The sequence below is a fragment of the Lissotriton helveticus genome, chromosome 6 (genome assembly GCF_964261635.1).
Source record: "Lissotriton helveticus chromosome 6, aLisHel1.1, whole genome shotgun sequence".
NCBI lineage: Eukaryota > Metazoa > Chordata > Amphibia > Caudata > Salamandridae > Lissotriton > Lissotriton helveticus.
Genome location: NC_136067.1, coordinates 1,435,932,796 through 1,435,949,795, shown reverse-complemented (window position 1 = coordinate 1,435,949,795; position 17,000 = coordinate 1,435,932,796). Strand labels below are relative to the sequence as shown.

The following is a 17,000-nucleotide window of genomic DNA, read 5'->3' as shown; positions in this document are numbered from 1 at the left end:
CATTTTTTCAAGCTCCGCTTAATGCCGAGTGTGGGAATCTCCACAAACTCTGCAAGCGGAGCGGAGTTCACCACCCAGACTTAGAGTACACAAGGGGGTCAATTCCGATCTCGGTCAGAAGGGCTCCAAATTAGATTTGGGTTTGCTGAATCTGATCCGGAGGCCTTGTTTCCGACCAACTGGTTCCCTTTTCCGAATGACCAAGTACAATGCCTGGAAGCCATTAGGGCTGACTGAGTTGCTTCCGGTCTAGCCTTTCTGGAGCTGATTTTTTCAGCTCTATGGACTTGGTTTTCGATCAAGCGAATACGATAACTGATTCAGACAGCCTTTTCGATTCGGTTTGCATGGAATGAAAAGGCTGCCAGAATTGGTCTTTGGGGGCCCGTAGCAGGCCCCCCTACACCGATGGCCTTCCGAATTGGGTCCATGGGGGTACCCATGGGTCCCCTCTTTTGGACCATGAACAGTGTGGCATGCACCATGGGGTGCCCGCCACAGGGTGCACAGTTTTCCCAAGCCATTCCTTTCTTCAATGGGAGCCTGTGTTCATGTTTGAAACACAGGCTCTCATTAAAGTCAATTTAACTCCCCAGATCCGAGTCATACGGACAGCGTTCCGGAACTGAGTTGGTCGGTATGGTGTCTGAATGAGATCAAAATCCGTCCCTAAGTGTGCCCCTAGCAAGCGGGAGCTTTAAAAATGCTCCCGCCGGCTGGGAACAGACTTGTGATCTGTTTTCCTGCCCACACCCATGTGGGCTGAGAATCAGATAAACAGCTTGCAACACCTCCAATGAGAGCAGCAGAAATAGCTTCTCCCTCCGGGGGGAAGCGATGCTGGCTCCTGCAGCATTTGGGTAACTACCTGGGGCTGTGGGGGCCTTGGGGCTTCCCGATGGCCTCCAAAGTGAGTGTGATGGGTGCCGTGGGTGGACACCGGAGCACCCACCTAATTAAAATAGAATCCCCATGGAATGGGGTCCCTGGGGGAATATAGGTTCAGGAAGGGGGCCAAAAGGCCCCCTCCCCATTAAATTAAATATGGCCCTGTAAGATGGGGTCCACAGGGCCTGATGAGGTTTGGGGGGGAGGTCACTTGGCACCTCTTTAAATTGTGAACAATCCCCTGCTGTGCATGACCAAAGGCTGTGTGCAGCATGTGGCTGGCTGCCTGTGGGGAGTTGGAAGCAAGCCCTGGTTGCAAACAGGCCTGTGGCTAACCACATGCCAAGCATGACCAAAGTGATGAGGGGCCATCTGGCCCCTGAGTCAAATGCACAGCTTTGTGCCGCTATAATAGCGTGCACTTTTAAATCACACATTTTTTAACCTTAATCCTTGCTTAATCCAAATTTTAGCCTTCCTTTTTCTCCATTAGTATGCACAAGTTTTTATACTTTAGTGATGCCTCCATCCAACATTCGGAATATTTTGCCAATTTTCGGTTTTCTAATATTCAAACAGGGCCCACTTCGGTGCCTTTCAGAAAGAATATGAATAATGCCAAAAGTCCATCGCAAACAGTATTTATTTTATGCCAACAAAGAACCCAATGCATTTCGGGCCATCGTTGGCCCTTCGTCGGGGGTTACTACAAATAAATCAAAAAATACATACATTAGTATCTCTTATGCGGTAATGTAAAATACATTAAAATTGCAAATGTACATATCTAATCGCTATTTAAATTCACTTTTAAAATCACCACACATGATTCCACAATACATAATCACACCAGGTTGCCCTCCAAGTTGATTCCGTCATTACCCTCCAGCAACTTCAAACGTGAACACATATTTCATGCTCTTAATTAATGTTAGTGCTTTACCTTATGCTCCATTCCTTCACCCATTCTACTCCTTGAAATAATCCCATGTTTTGGAGGGGGTCCCGCTATTCATCAGGTTTGTAATTATTTCATGTTACTCGACTTACGATGCGCTGTGCTTATTTATTTTGTTTTAAAAAAAGTTGTAGGCGAACAATCCTAGCTATGAACCTCTCGTGTTCCACTTTCTCCCAGCGCGTATATCTAACCTCACCCACCCCTTCACATACCTGCTGCGTGGTAAAGATAGCGTCTCCCCTTCTTCTAGTTACAATTTCAACTGCTTATCCAATATCCCTTTCCACCCGTGTGTTTTATAGCGTCTCCCAAGTAATCTCCCTTGTTATTGGCCCCACGTGTGCACCTATCTATCCCGCCTAACCTTGTGAGAAGACTACTATTCCCAGAATGCATGTCTATTGTTGTGACGTGGTCTTTAAAACATTATGCACATATCGATATTGCAATTTTTTGTCCTTGCATATTCTGTCTGTCCATATAATTTGTAGTTTTAAAACCCATGCGATGAACTTTAGTTGTTAGTCCAAATGTTGTTTGCTCGTATTTCTCTTGGTCTTCTTTCCTGTTGTCCGTCTTCATCTTGGGTGCAAACCCTGGGTAGGGCTTAATTACGAAAATTTTGAAAGTGAGGGAATGCACACCTTTCTTTTTTTTTTAAATCCTTCATTCGTGTCCATTTTTATTTCCATCCTTTTAACTGATTGCGTGCAGGTCGACTTAGGGCATGCCCTACTGCCACATAGTTACAATAACATAAGTGATGAGGGGCCATCTGGCCCCTGAGTCAAATGCACAGCTTTGTGCCGCTATAATAGCGTGCACTTTTAAATCACACATTTTTTAACCTTAATCCTTGCTTAATCCAAATTTTAGCCTTCCTTTTTCTCCATTAGTATGCACAAGTTTTTATACTTTAGTGATGCCTCCATCCAACATTCGGAATATTTTGCCAATTTTCGGTTTTCTAATATTCAAACAGGGCCCACTTCGGTGCCTTTCAGAAAGAATATGAATAATGCCAAAAGTCCATCGCAAACAGTATTTATTTTATGCCATAAAAAGAACCCAATGCATTTCGGGCCATCGTTGGCCCTTCGTCGGGGGTTACTACAAATAAATCAAAAAATACATACATTAGTATCTCTTATGCGGTAATGTAAAATACATTAAAATTGCAAATGTACATATCTAATCGCTATTTAAATTCACTTTTAAAATCACCAAACATGATTCCACAATACATAATCACACCAGGTTGCCCTCCAAGTTGATTCCGTCATTACCCTCCAGCAACTTCAAACGTGAACACATATTTCATGCTCTTAATTAATGTTAGTGCTTTACCTTATGCTCCATTCCTTCACCCATTCTACTCCTTGAAATAATCCCATGTTTTGGAGGGGGTCCCGCTATTCATCAGGTTTGTAATTATTTCATGTTACTCGACTTTCGATGCGCTGTGCTTATTTATTTTGTTTTAAAAAAAGTTGTAGGCGAACAATCCTAGCTATGAACCTCTCGTGTTCCACTTTCTCCCAGCGCGTATATCTAACCTCACCCACCCCTTCACATACCTGCTGCGTGGTAAAGATAGCGTCTCCCCTTCTTCTAGTTACAATTTCAACTGCTTATCCAATATCCCTTTCCACCCGTGTGTTTTATAGCGTCTCCCAAGTAATCTCCCTTGTTATTGGCCCCACGTGTGCACCTATCTATCCCGCCTAACCTTGTGAGAAGACTACTATTCCCAGAATGCATGTCTATTGTTGTGACGTGGTCTTTAAAACATTATGCACATATCGATATTGCAATTTTTTGTCCTTGCATATTCTGTCTGTCCATATAATTTGTAGTTTTAAAACCCATGTGATGAACTTTAGTTGTTAGTCCAAATGTTGTTTGCTCGTATTTCTCTTGGTCTTCTTTCCTGTTGTCCGTCTTCATCTTGGGTGCAAACCCTGGGTAGGGCTTAGTTACAAAAATTTTGAAAGTGAGGGAATGCACACCTTTCTTTTTTTTGAAAATCCGTCATTCGTGTCCATTTTTATTTCCATCCTTTTAACTGATTGCGTGCAGGTCGACTTAGAGCATGCCCTACTGCCACATAGTTACAATAACATAAGTGATGAGGGGCCATCTGGCCCCTGAGTCAAATGCACAGCTTTGTGCCGCTATCTTTACCACGCAGCAGGTATGTGAAGGGGTGGGTGAGGTTAGATATACGCGCTGGGAGAAAGTGGAACACGAGAGGTTCATAGCTAGGATTGTTCGCCTACAACTTTTTTTTAAACAAAATAAATAAGCACAGCGCATCGTAAGTCGAGTAACATGAAATAATTACAAACCTGATGAATAGCGGGACCCCCTCCAAAACATGGGATTATTTCAAGGAGTAGAATGGGTGAAGGAATGGAGCATAAGGTAAAGCACTAACATTAATTAAGAGCATGAAATATGTGTTCACGTTTGAAGTTGCTGGAGGGTAATGACGGAATCAACTTGGAGGGCAACCTGGTGTGATTATGTATTGTGGAATCATGTGTGGTGATTTTAAAAGTGAATTTAAATAGCGATTAGATATGTACATTTGCAATTTTAATGTATTTTACATTACCGCATAAGAGATACTAATGTATGTATTTTTTGATTTATTTGTAGTAACCCCCGACGAAGGGCCAACGATGGCCCGAAATGCATTGGGTTCTTTTTATGGCATAAAATAAATACTGTTTGCGATGGACTTTTGGCATTATTCATATTCTTTCTGAAAGGCACCGAAGTGGGCCCTGTTTGAATATTAGAAAACCGAAAATTGGCAAAATATTCCGAATGTTGGATGGAGGCATCACTAAAGTATAAAAACTTGTGCATACTAATGGAGAAAAAGGAAGGCTAAAATTTGGATTAAGCAAGGATTAAGGTTAAAAAATGTGTGATTTAAAAGTGCACGCTATTATAGCGGCACAAAGCTGTGCATTTGACTCAGGGGCCAGATGGCCCCTCATCACTTATGTTATTGTAACTATGTGGCAGTAGGGCATGCCCTAAGTCGACCTGCACGCAATCAGTTAAAAGGATGGAAATAAAAATGGACACGAATGAAGGATTTTCAAAAAAAAGAAAGGTGTGCATTCCCTCACTTTCAAAATTTTCAAGCATGACCAAAGGCCATGTGTGGCATGGGCTTGGCTGCCTCTGGGTGGCTGCCTGTGGGGAGTTGGATGCAGGGCCTGTCTGACATTATCATCCACAATGTCTATAAATGTTCAGTGAAACAGCACTGTTCCACAAATAAATTAATCGAAATACTTTTCTTTTGAACACCTCCATGGGTCTGCCATATTGAACATTTATGTTCTTTCCAGAGGTGAAATAAGAGTAGAGGTATACTCATGGCCTCTTTTAACATGAATATTGTTATTTTTAATAAGTTTCTAAATCAGGACAAAGAAACCATATCTCAATATGGAAATGTAACCCCTTGTTACCTGTATCACTTAGCAATCACACTGTAGTCCAGTTTAGGAAAGATGTCAATAGTAAGTGGAAAATAGGTGTAGTACAAATTGTGATCTAAAGTACAACCAAGTGATTTGCCCAGAATCACAGGAGGTTTTGGCGTCGTTACCGAGACTCGAACCCAGATCCCCAGGTCAGAAGTCGAGCGCCCTAGCCGTTAGGCCAACTCCTCTCCCAATTGGAACTCTGACTCCACCAGAAAACGGCGGTGCTGTGGTCAGGGCCTATGTAATATGCAGGTGGTGCTGTTGCGGTACCACCATGCATTTACAAGTTTCAGGACAACCAGCAGTTTCATTGAAGTCTTTCTTCCATATAAAGGCTGGCAGTGCTACAACAAAGGGGGCCCTACAGGACTCCCGTGCCCCCCTCAGCCTGGGATGTATGTAGGGCACGTAACATGTATCCCCTTTTGTGCATGCATCCAGGTTCCTGCATGGCATGGACTTTTGAGTCCATTCTATGCGGGAACCCGGTGTGGCATTCCCATTGCGTGCCTCTTTCAAAGGCACCGCCGCATTTGAAAGATGCACTGCAGTGAGACCGCCACGCTGCCCACCTGCCAGACCACAAAATTGGTCATAATCTGGCCGGTGGGCGGCATTGACCTTCGGTGGAGCATGGGCGTGGTAGTTGGCACCGCCGTGCTAGCACTCCGCCATTAGTCATAATTAGGCCGAAAGAGGTGTTCAATCACCTTTTCTTTCCCTACTCTGGGTCCAAAGTCCTATAAATTACCCTGCCACCTAGTCTCCTAGAAAAGTTAGTTTTTGGTTTACTGTGTAGCAAGCATTTGATTCTTTGGATTTAATAGCATCCTAGATTAATAAGGAAGAGGATGTGATAATTTGGCCAGAGCTGCCGACTTAGAAACTGGGAAACCAGATCTGAGTACCTGCATCAGCTCAACATCCTGTTATTCAGGGCAAATCACTTAATCTCCCAGTACCTAAAAAAAGGGCTCTGATGTGTAATGTAACTAGTGTTCACGTAAAGCGCCCCAATCTCCATGGGCCGAGTTCACTCCATATAACTCTGCAAAAAAGTGTGCCCCTAAACACCAATTTTGTACAAGATAGGGAACATATACGAGAGCTAAAAAGGAGTATAAGATTATATAGGTCCTTTTGTGTTCACCATCAGCAGACACTAAGTTTCTCGTTGAAGTTCGTCTGATCCTTTTTGAGACTGCAAAGACTCTATCCAGGAGCATCAGACGGACACATACAGGGTTAGGAAGGAATATTGTCACTCCTTTTAAAAGCTGTGGCTAGATTGAATCCTGTGGCTTGCAAGAGTGAATGTAAAATATGACAGATCCATCACATATACAGAGTCAAAGCAGAATTAGAGCTTGAGAGGAAGTTTTCTGAAAATAAAGGTTTATTAATGGAAACAATAATTGCGGAAGTTAAAAGTTTCCATTAGCCAGTCCATTAGGACTGGAGAACTACACATGGGAGACTGCTGCAACCCCAACACTGGTTGTCAGCCTTTACAATGTCAAGAGCAGGAGGTTGTGGAGAACTCTAGGAATACAAAACATTAAGCCCTGCAGAAATGGGGTGCGTGCATTCAGCCGCATTATATGTTTACTCTGCTCTGGGAACTAAATGCTTTAGTTACTCATTGAACTGGCAATGCGATCATGTATGAAATCTCGGGTTTGACATGAAAAGTCTGTCTTTTCAAGTACCACACTGAAGGTCATTAAGTATTATGGCTATAGTACAGTATCTAAGGCTAAAGAAAACCTCAAGGCTGTCGTTTAGTGACAAATCGGGTATAACCGCTGACGGGAAACATCCTTTACGATGCAACTTTTACCACGCAGTGCCTTTACAACGCAGGTTTTTCAACGCAAGTCATTACAACGAATTGCGCTGGGGGGCGCTCTAGGATAGGTAATAGTTTAATTTACTATCCAACACCTTCCCTACTATCCACAGGGACTGGAGTTGGAATAGTTAATTAAACTATTCACTATCCAGCACCCCCCAACGCAAGTCGTTGTAACAACTTGCGTTGAAAAACCTGCGTTGTAAAAGCATGCGTGGTAAAAGCATGCGTTGTAACAACGTACATCCCCGCTGACCGTAGAGAAATGGATGCAGCGTGGATTCCAGGGCAAATGTCCAGCATTTTGAGCAACTTACATATCCTGATTTAACAATCCTTTTAAAATTAGAATATTTTGCACGCCACAAAACCATCAAAAATATTTTTCATTGTATTTTTCGCTTGTGTATCTAAAATGAATCACTCTTCCGCCCGTTAGAATCAATGTGTAATCAGCAGGTCTCCTTTCCTCCACATATTCAGCAAATAGGAAACTGCTGTATTTCACAATCCTGTCACCATTTAACGTTGATAAACTTTGTGGTGCAATTAAAACACAAAAAATGAAGAGAATGTACCTTTTAATGTGCAAGAAAGGGGCCGGTCCTAACAGGGCAAAACATGCAGCTGTCCCCAAGCAACCAATGACAAGAAACCATTTCTGGAGCACCTAAAAATGAAAAAGAATCTCTTAATTGCACATTTATAAATCCATCTTTGTTTTCCTTACCATATTTTCCTGCTGACACTTCAGAGCATTTAAACTAGGGCACCAGCCAACACACTGTATTATTCACTTAAAAAAAATAACCACTTTTGTTTTCATTAAAATTCCACTTCTGGTGGAACAGATATGGAACAATATTTTTGTGTGCCAATTACTATATGGTTGGTGGCTAATGGTTCGAATTGAATGGTTTGAAGATTAAACAACATTCCCAGGTTACATATCTTTGAGCCTAAAAAATTCTTTAAAGAAAAAAATATAGGAGCTGATTTCGCTGATAGGCAGAATTGCTTCCGCCCAACACGACTTGGACCTGGACTGACCGACTTCTGGTCGGGGGGCCCAAACGCCTCATTAGAATGCGACCAAACACTGTTCAGTCGCATTCCTGCATTTCCCTATAGGAGCATGCATTATGGCTGTTAAATGACTGTAATACATGCTCCCCATGCTCCCATTGGGCCCCAAACAAAAGCTGCAAGCACAAGGGGGCCCTGCTGGGGGCCCCAAAGCATGCTTTCCAACATGGTTCCCATGTCGGACAGGCCACATGTAAACCATGCTGGAAACCATGTATCGTAATCTCAAGGGTGGAAAGGACCCCCCTTGAGATTACTGGACGGCTTCCGAATGGCTCGTGGTGCCAGTCGCAAGCCAGCCTGTTTATTTTCTGACCGCCTAGATCATAATTAGGCGATCAGAAAGTAAACTGAGAGGCTCATTACAATGTGGCCCTGATGGCTCCGAGCATTGGTCGGAGCCTTTTCGGGCCGCATCGTAATCGCCCCTTAATGTTATCAAGCCCAAACAAAACTAAAATTCAGATGCAACTAATTGTGCATGCAAGCTTTCTTGGCCACTAACAAAAAATCAAAATGCAGGTGTTGAGAGTGGGGGGCTTTGGTGGATCACAACAATTTCATCAATACACCTTCATTAAGAGAAATTCATGCCATTTCACAGTAGTTTAGAGTTTTTTCGTTCTCTATTCAGAAAGTCTTGTTTTACCCTGAAATTCACCCTGATGTGGAAAAATCAAAATGACAAGCATTCTGTCCAGTACTGGGACAGTAGAAATAGTTAAATGGCAAAGGCTAGGTACACAAGTATGTGGAATCGAAAGTGTAAGTAAGCAGTCAGACTTATGGATTGCAGTGCACGTGGTTAAGCCTTTCTGCCAAAAACGTTTAAAAGGTCATTTTAAAAGAAAATATGAGAAGCTCAAGTAACAATATAATAACAGGTAAATTGACTGCTAACACCAAAACAAGTCAAAATGTGTTTATTTTCTTCGATTTTTAAACAAAAACGGATCTTTTTATCACACCTAACTAAAAACTTACTTTAACCTTTATTTTTTCCAGTGTGTGTGTGTGTGTCTATATATATATATATATATATATATATATATATATATATATATATATATATATATATATATATATATGCCTGCTCCAGATTACACCAACAGCGAGTCACTCTTCAAAGCGGGTGCTGCGACGCGGTGGTGTCCCGCGTAATGTATCAAAGGCTCAACCACTCTTCGATTTCAATGAAAAGAAAGGCAGCACTCCCGGGATTTCAGCACAGGTAAGTATTTATTATCTCGACAGACGCGTTTCGGGAAAACTCCCTTCCTCGGTGTCAAAATCCCGGGAGTGCTGCCTTTCTTTTCATTGAAATCGAAGAGTGGTTGAGCCTTTGATATATATATATATATATATATCATCAATAAATCTTTCTTCTCCTGCTTAAGCAGCCATAAAAGAATACAAATAAGAAAAATATTCAGTGCATTGAAAAAAATCACGTCGGGGATCCATGAGTCTTTTTTTTTTTATTTTTATTTTTTTATCCTCATTTGCCGTCTTGCCGCCCATATCTTTGTTACTTTCCCACCTCTGGGCTGTTATTGTCTCTTGGGCTGATCTAGAGTAATGGGGCGTGAACAGCACATATTTTTGGGTCTGGTCCCCTCTCGAAACTCCTTCTTGACCACCTGACCCAAGATGTGTATCCTCCACCATCTCTATTTCTCGTTATCGATTCCAAATACCAGCGAGACAGGCACGGGCTTAATCATTGGACTTTTAACATAAATATAACTTTAACCAAAATTTAGCAGGAAGGGTATCCAAAAACCTCTATTTCTTTTAGAGGTATCTAACATATCTAACTTTGCTATATATCTCATGGCTAATATCCAGTCCAATAAAGTAGGACTGTGTGGTGAGACCCATAATTTACATATCTCCCGACGAGCTAATAACATAGCATAAAAGATAAGTCTTACATTATTACCCAAAACTCTATTTTGCAAATCATGTCTCCCAGAAATAATTAATTCGGGGCTTACCTCAATGGGTTGATTCAATGATTTGGAGAGGGAGTTACTCACGTCAATCCAAAATTGTTTGATATTCGGGCATGATACGAACATATGGAGGTCATCAACATTTGGGGCTTTACATTTTGGACATTCCACCAATCCTCCATTCTTAAATTTAGAAAGCCTGTAGGGGGACCAGTATGCCCTGTGGATAGTAAATAAAACATTTCGCCTTAGATTGGCAGGTTTAACAATTCTATATAGCATGCTCATAGTTACTTGCCATTGGTCTTCTGTAGCAATCCTTGGCAAGCTGTTCTTCCACAGGTTCTCTGGTAGATCAAATATCCCATCCTCCATCTCCAGTATTCGCCAGTACCAGCAAGCAACTTCCTTCTTAAAAACCACTAGTTCCAGTTTTAATTCAAATTCATTTTCCTGTCCAATCTCTGATTCTGCGTGGTTTGCCCAACTTTGAATCTGTAAGTACTTGTATTTTGAGAAAACTGAGCCCCAGTTTTGCTGACATGAACTCCATGAAATTAGTTTTCCATCTTGGAATAGATCTCTCCATCTTTGTAGGGCTGGCTCCTTTATCAAGTTTAAAGCTAACGCATCTCTTGTCCAGGTCGGAGCTCCCGGCGATTCCCATATTGGAGCCATGTAACTAAGATAAGGGATCTTAGTGATTTTTCTTATTTTATACCAAATCTCGGCCAAATCTTTCAGAGTCTTGAGTTTCACTTTTTTTAAAAACTTAGGGTCTCCAAACTTATATAAATAACCAAACTCATGATAGCCTGATATTTTCAGCATTGTCTTAAAAAGTTCACCTATCTGTGACTGAACAAGGGAACCCAATAACATCCTGCAATTTTTCAAACAGAAAGCCCATGCATATATTTGTAGATCAGGAGCCGCCAATCCTCCTTTATTTACACTTCTTCGTATTTTCCTCCATGAAATTCGAGAGGTTTTAGATGCCCAAATAAATGAAGTTATCATGCTTTGTATTTTCGCCAACCATTCCTTTTTAAAACATAATGGAATAGCTTCAAACAAAAAGGTAATTTTTGGAATAATCATCATCTTTACTAGATTCGATCTCCCATATATTGACAGAGGTATATTCATCCAGCCCTTCAGCAAATCACCAACCTCTTTTTTTACTCTGTCAAGATTGGTTTTAGCCAAGTCCTCAATCTTCTGTGTGATCCTAACACCTAGGTATCTCATTTCTGCTGTTGTTTTTACTCCTCTTGTGTTAAGATTCCAGGTCATTATCTCGGTCTTTTCTTGATTTAGCTGGTAACCAGAAATCCTACCAAAATCCTTTGTTATTTTTACTAGATTTTCGAAAGAACTAACTAAACTAGTAGAATAAACCATAATATCGTCCGCATATAGACCTAGTTTCCTTGACCAGTCCACCACAGCAAAAGGGGGTATCTCTTCTGATTCCCTAATTTTACAGGCTAAGGGTTCTATATATATATTGAAAAGTAAAGGTGATAAGGGGCATCCTTGCCGGGTGCCCCGCATTACCCTAATGGGAGATGTAAGAGTGCCATTTATAAGTACACGTGAAGTCGGAGCACTGTATAATGAGAAAATGGAGTGGGTAAATTTATCTCCTAGATTGAGATATTGCAGAAGAGTTTTTAAATAAACAAAATTAACGCGATCGAAAGCCTTGGCAGCGTCTAATGCTATCGCTGCCAAGGGATAATCATACTTAGAAGCTAAATCTATCATGCCTATCAAAGAGTAGGTAAGATCTTTTAAATACCTCTTCTTAATAAAACCTCTTTGATCTTCATGTATTAATTTATGGATGATTTTACTAAGCCTGTCAGCCAAAATTTTTGTGTAGAATTTATAGTCGCAATTTAAAAGCGAGATCGGCCTATACGCATCCATGTTTTTTGGGGATTTCCCTGGCTTAAGAATTAGAATAATATTTGCCTCATTCCAAGAGCTTGGGATTTTCGCTTCCCCCCGAAATATTTTATTATATAAGTGACAAAGAGTAGGGACCAGCGTAGTATCAAGAGCTTTATAGACTTCTGCGGGTAGGCCATCCGGTCCAGGGGCTTTTCCTCTCTTGCTATCTTTAATAACCTTCATCAGCTCCTCTTGAGTAATTTCCTTATTAAGCCCACTCATCTCCTCATCTGATAATGGTTTCATTAAAGATAGCCAGGTCTCAATCTCCCCCGTATCTGGACACAAGTCTTCTGCATACATGTTCGTGAAATATTCCTGAAATGCTTTTACCATCAATTTATTTTCTGTTATAATTTGATCTGAGCCTGGTTTCTTGATCTCTTTAATATGATTGCGTACGACATCTTTCTTAGCTTTCCAGGCTAGTAACTTGCCACATCCCTCCCCATATGAAAAATGTGCCAACCGACTAGCTTCCCATCTTTCTTTGACTCGTTGTGCAAGTATCGCAGTTAGCTGAACCTTTAGGTCTAAAAGTTTTTTCTCCCAAGGACCATCTAAAGTAGTACCATCCTGGGGAATCCGGTTCATTTCGCACTCTCGAATCTCTTTTTCTAACTTTGATACCTGACTATAATACAGTCTTCTTCTCTTTGCGCCCTGGACTCCCATTCTGCCTCTCATAAATGCCTTGCACGCTTCCCATACTATGTCATCCCTGGCTGAACTCACATTTACTTCTAGGAAAACTTGTATCTCCTCTTTGAGAATCTCTAAGACTTCTGTATCGGCTAAAATTGTCCGGTCTAATCTCCAAACTGAAGTGATTTTCTCTTCTTCCAAACTCAAATTTAAACTCACCCCCGAGTGATCTGATAGATGCGCCCCTAAATGAACTACCTCAGTAACCCTCTCTCTCAATCTACTATCAACCAAAAAAAAATCTATCCTTGAGTTGTGTTTATATTTTTTGTTATAAAAAGTAAACCCTGACTGTTGTGGAGATTTATCTATCCAAATATCACAAAGTCCAAGTTGCCCCATCATTGACTTAAGTTTGGCAGTCATTTTGATATTTGTTATTGCTCTAGTATTACCTGCCCTGTCCATCTTCCCATCTAGTACCGTATTAAAATCCCCTGCCATAATTACTTTGCCAGGAAAATCCAATAGCTCCAATTCAACTTTCTCTAAGACTGCGGGATCGTCTATATTCGGACCATAGTAACCCACTACTGTTAACGTTTCGCTCGAGAGTCGCAGACTACAAATCACCCATCTTCCTCTACTATCTACTACACTACTTTCGACTACTATGTCGGATCCTTTCCTTATCAGAATAGCAACCCCCTTTGTAACCAAGTCTTGGGATGTAAAAATAGCGTTTGCTATCCATTTTTGGGTGCTAAAAATCTCATTACTTTCCTTTTGTGCTAAATGTGTTTCTTGCAAGATGATGATCTGTGCGGATGAATCCTCTAAATATTTCAGAATCAGCTGTCTTCTAGATTTAACTCGGAGTCCATTAACGTTCCAACTAAGGAACCTTAACTCCTTATCTCTGGCCCTGGTCATCGTAGTTATCATGCTTGCCATATGCTGCCCATTTCTTCTTCCTGTTTAAGTCACAGCAAGACTGCTCATGAGGAATATTTTTTTTTATTTTCTCCCTTTCCCTTATCCCACCCCTCTCTCTACACTCACTTCCCACCCCGGAAAACCCAACCATTACTCCCATGGCCTAGGCCTGTGGATGTCTGAGTGGTGGTGCCTCTTAATTTTTCGATTTATTATGGTCGATAGTCTTATTCCCTCGTATTATGAATGACATCCAAAAAAGCGTCTACCTCGTCCACCGTTCGAAAGGTATACATTTTGTTGTGCCACATAACTTTAAGAAAGGCAGGAAATTTTAATTGAGCCGTGGCTCCTAGCTCCCTTAATGGTGCCAACCGCTTTCCCATCTCCCATTGCCTATTAGCTGTAGCTGGTGACAAATCTGACCTAATATCAACTAGTATTCCATCTATTAAAATAGATTTTTTTTTCAAAGCGAGTGACAAAATTTTTTCTTTTAATGAATAGGTCGCAAAATTGATCAAAATTTTCCTTGGCTTAGCCCGGTCCGGATTCAACCTAAAAGGATCTCGATGTATTCGTTGTATGTCACGAGCCAAACTTTCCTCATCTTCTTCTAGTGCTAGCTCTTTCTTCAGTAACTGCACTACAAAAGCCTTTATGTCTGTCCCTTCTTTTCCTTCTGGGAGTTTGAGAATTTTTAGGTTATTCCGCCTTTGCATATTTTCCAGCCTTTCTAGCCTTTCGTCCATATGCCTATCTTGGGAATATAGAGTCTCTATCTCCTTTCGATTGTCCTGGACTCTTCCCTGCATAGTTTTCATTGCAGATTCCATCTCTCCTGCACGAGTCGTTAGTTTATCTATCTTATCCTCTAACAGCACGCATGTAGCACTAATACGCTCTTGATTTTTTCTAGAGGCCTCAAAACCTAAATGTATGTCTTGTTCTAACTTTTTTAAGAGTTCCATGACAGTCCCATCTGTGAAGGCAGATCTCTCTTGCTGTCTTGAAATTGACTCAGTGTTAGAGAACACCGACTTCTCATTCATAGGAGTTTCTTCTCTCCTTATAAATATATCCTCTTCCACCTTATCTTCCATGACATCAATAGGTGAACTTTCAGTTAATTCACTTAATGTGGCTGGTATATTAGATTGAGATATCTGTTCTATAAACGCCCCACCCCCAGCCTCACAGCTACTACCCTTATCCCCCTCCATCTCTGTATCTAAAACCTGAAATGGGTTAGGTGTAGAAAGAGTTGACCAGTCCTGTTCGCGTTCTTCCATATATTCTGATAGATGTTCCCTTTTTTCTTCAGACTCTACTACTTTGCCAACCCTATTTTGACGCTGAGAGACAGAATCAGGTTTCAACACCAACACCTTTGGGACTGGCTTAAAATAAAGGTTAAGTGAGGGAGCAATAGGGGTCTTAAACACCGCTTTTTCTTTTTTTTGCCTTTTTTTCCTTTCTTTCTTAGACGGTGAAACCTTAGATTTATACGCAATAGATTTAGAAAAAGCACTTTCCTCTGTCTCCTCGTTATTTATTTTTTCTACTTGTATATTTTCACTTCTGCTCGGTCCCACAAACGTTTCTTTGTTTAGCTTCTTACTCCTCAACTGGTATCCTGAGGACTTACCTCCCTCCTTCCCCTTCTTGCTTACTTGTTCTGTAATGGTCCGCTGCAATGCACTTTTCAATTCAGGATTACTTGTAGCAGCTTCAAGCCCTTGACCCCTTCCTCCGCTCGTTGGAGTGCCGATTTTTGCAAGGACTCGGCGGCCTCTGCAGACACCCTGTGCCGCTCGCTCCCAGCTCCCGGCCGGCAGGTAACGCGACTCCGCCCCCACAGTCTCGGTCTCGGCGGGTTGTTGCGCTGTGCCCTCCGCCATCCGCCGCTGCCGTTTCTGCTGGTCTCCTGTGTCCAGCCGGCAAACGGCTTCTAGTATCCTCCGGTAGCTCGCCGTGGCTCTCCCCAAGTAAGTGCGTGTGGAAAAACGTACTCCAGCACTCGACGATCGACCTCACACATTAGCCTGACACCATCACTCTCCTGACATCCGCGACCCGCTGGTTAGCCGGCCGCCATGTTTTCCCTCCCAGAACTTTCTCGATCCAGGGCCAGGGGGATCCATGAGTCTTGTCAATACCTAGGATAAGGTGCATTTCTAGTGGGCTTTACAGCATCTGAATAGACCTCCAGAATTTCCAGGTCAATGAAAACCCATAGCCTTCAAATGAGCACAATCCATGAAATTCAGCATCTGGTGACAATTCATAACACCATTCAGATTTACAAATACATTATCACAGTATATAAACAATCTAAACAATGTGTTAAAAACTAATACTAAAATACCAGGATCATACGACTCTTTACATGCTACAATTTTACTGGGACAGCTCAATGTGTTCTAATTCATATCTTTTTTCAAATGACTAACAATACTTTAATGTAATTGGATATTGCACTACAAAAATCCGGGATAGCCAATGATTGCACATATGTAAAACCATCAACGTATGTACAAGGGCGGCTTTTCTTTAACAATGGAATTATAAGCTTACTCCTTGCCAATTTATATAAAGTGCAAAATAGAATAAAGTGCAGAGTGCTTTGGCTTGTAAGGCTATCATTTGGGCAGAAAGAGAGATTGTTCGCCAACCGCACTGGTGTGGAAACACCAGCAAAAGATGCACAATACCTAACTGAAATCTAGTTAGGTAAAATCTAATCTGCGAGTTAGAGGTGCATGTTAATATATATATATATATATTACCTACTGGCGGTCGCCAGTAGGTATATATAGTTAGGATTGATTTCCATAGGGAAATCGCAACATTCTATTGGGAATAACTTTGGCGCCGGTTGAGGAATCTGCCTGAATATTTCAGCAACTTTGCCTCACAGCGCTCCGGTCCTTCCCTGAAAGTTTGGGGGGGATTCGTCAAGCGGGGGCCGAGATAAAAGGGGGGTCCCAAAACATGTTTCCCCCATGTTAATTTCCATAGGGCGTTCTGTCGCACTTTTAGCTCGAACGGCTGAATGGATTTTCACCAAACTTGGCAAAATTGTAGGGACTGGTACCCCGATGTGCCTTTGCTATGTCTCAAGATATATGCTCCAGTGGTTTTTACGAAAATTAACTTTGAAAAAATATATATTGGGCTACATTGGGCTATATATATGTTAGAGCCCA

General features: G+C 41.6%; 1 protein-coding gene across 1 annotated transcript in view; it reads right to left on the bottom strand.

Moving 5' to 3' along the window:
• Positions 1-17,000, bottom strand: part of LOC144762745 (MFS-type transporter SLC18B1-like) — a 427,196-nt gene that overhangs the window by 77,691 nt on the left and 332,505 nt on the right. Inside the window, exon 9 of the mRNA XM_078647997.1 lies at positions 7,789-7,880. Within this exon, the coding sequence (XP_078504123.1) occupies positions 7,789-7,880 (92 nt within the window). The remainder of the gene's footprint in view (positions 1-7,788; positions 7,881-17,000) is intronic.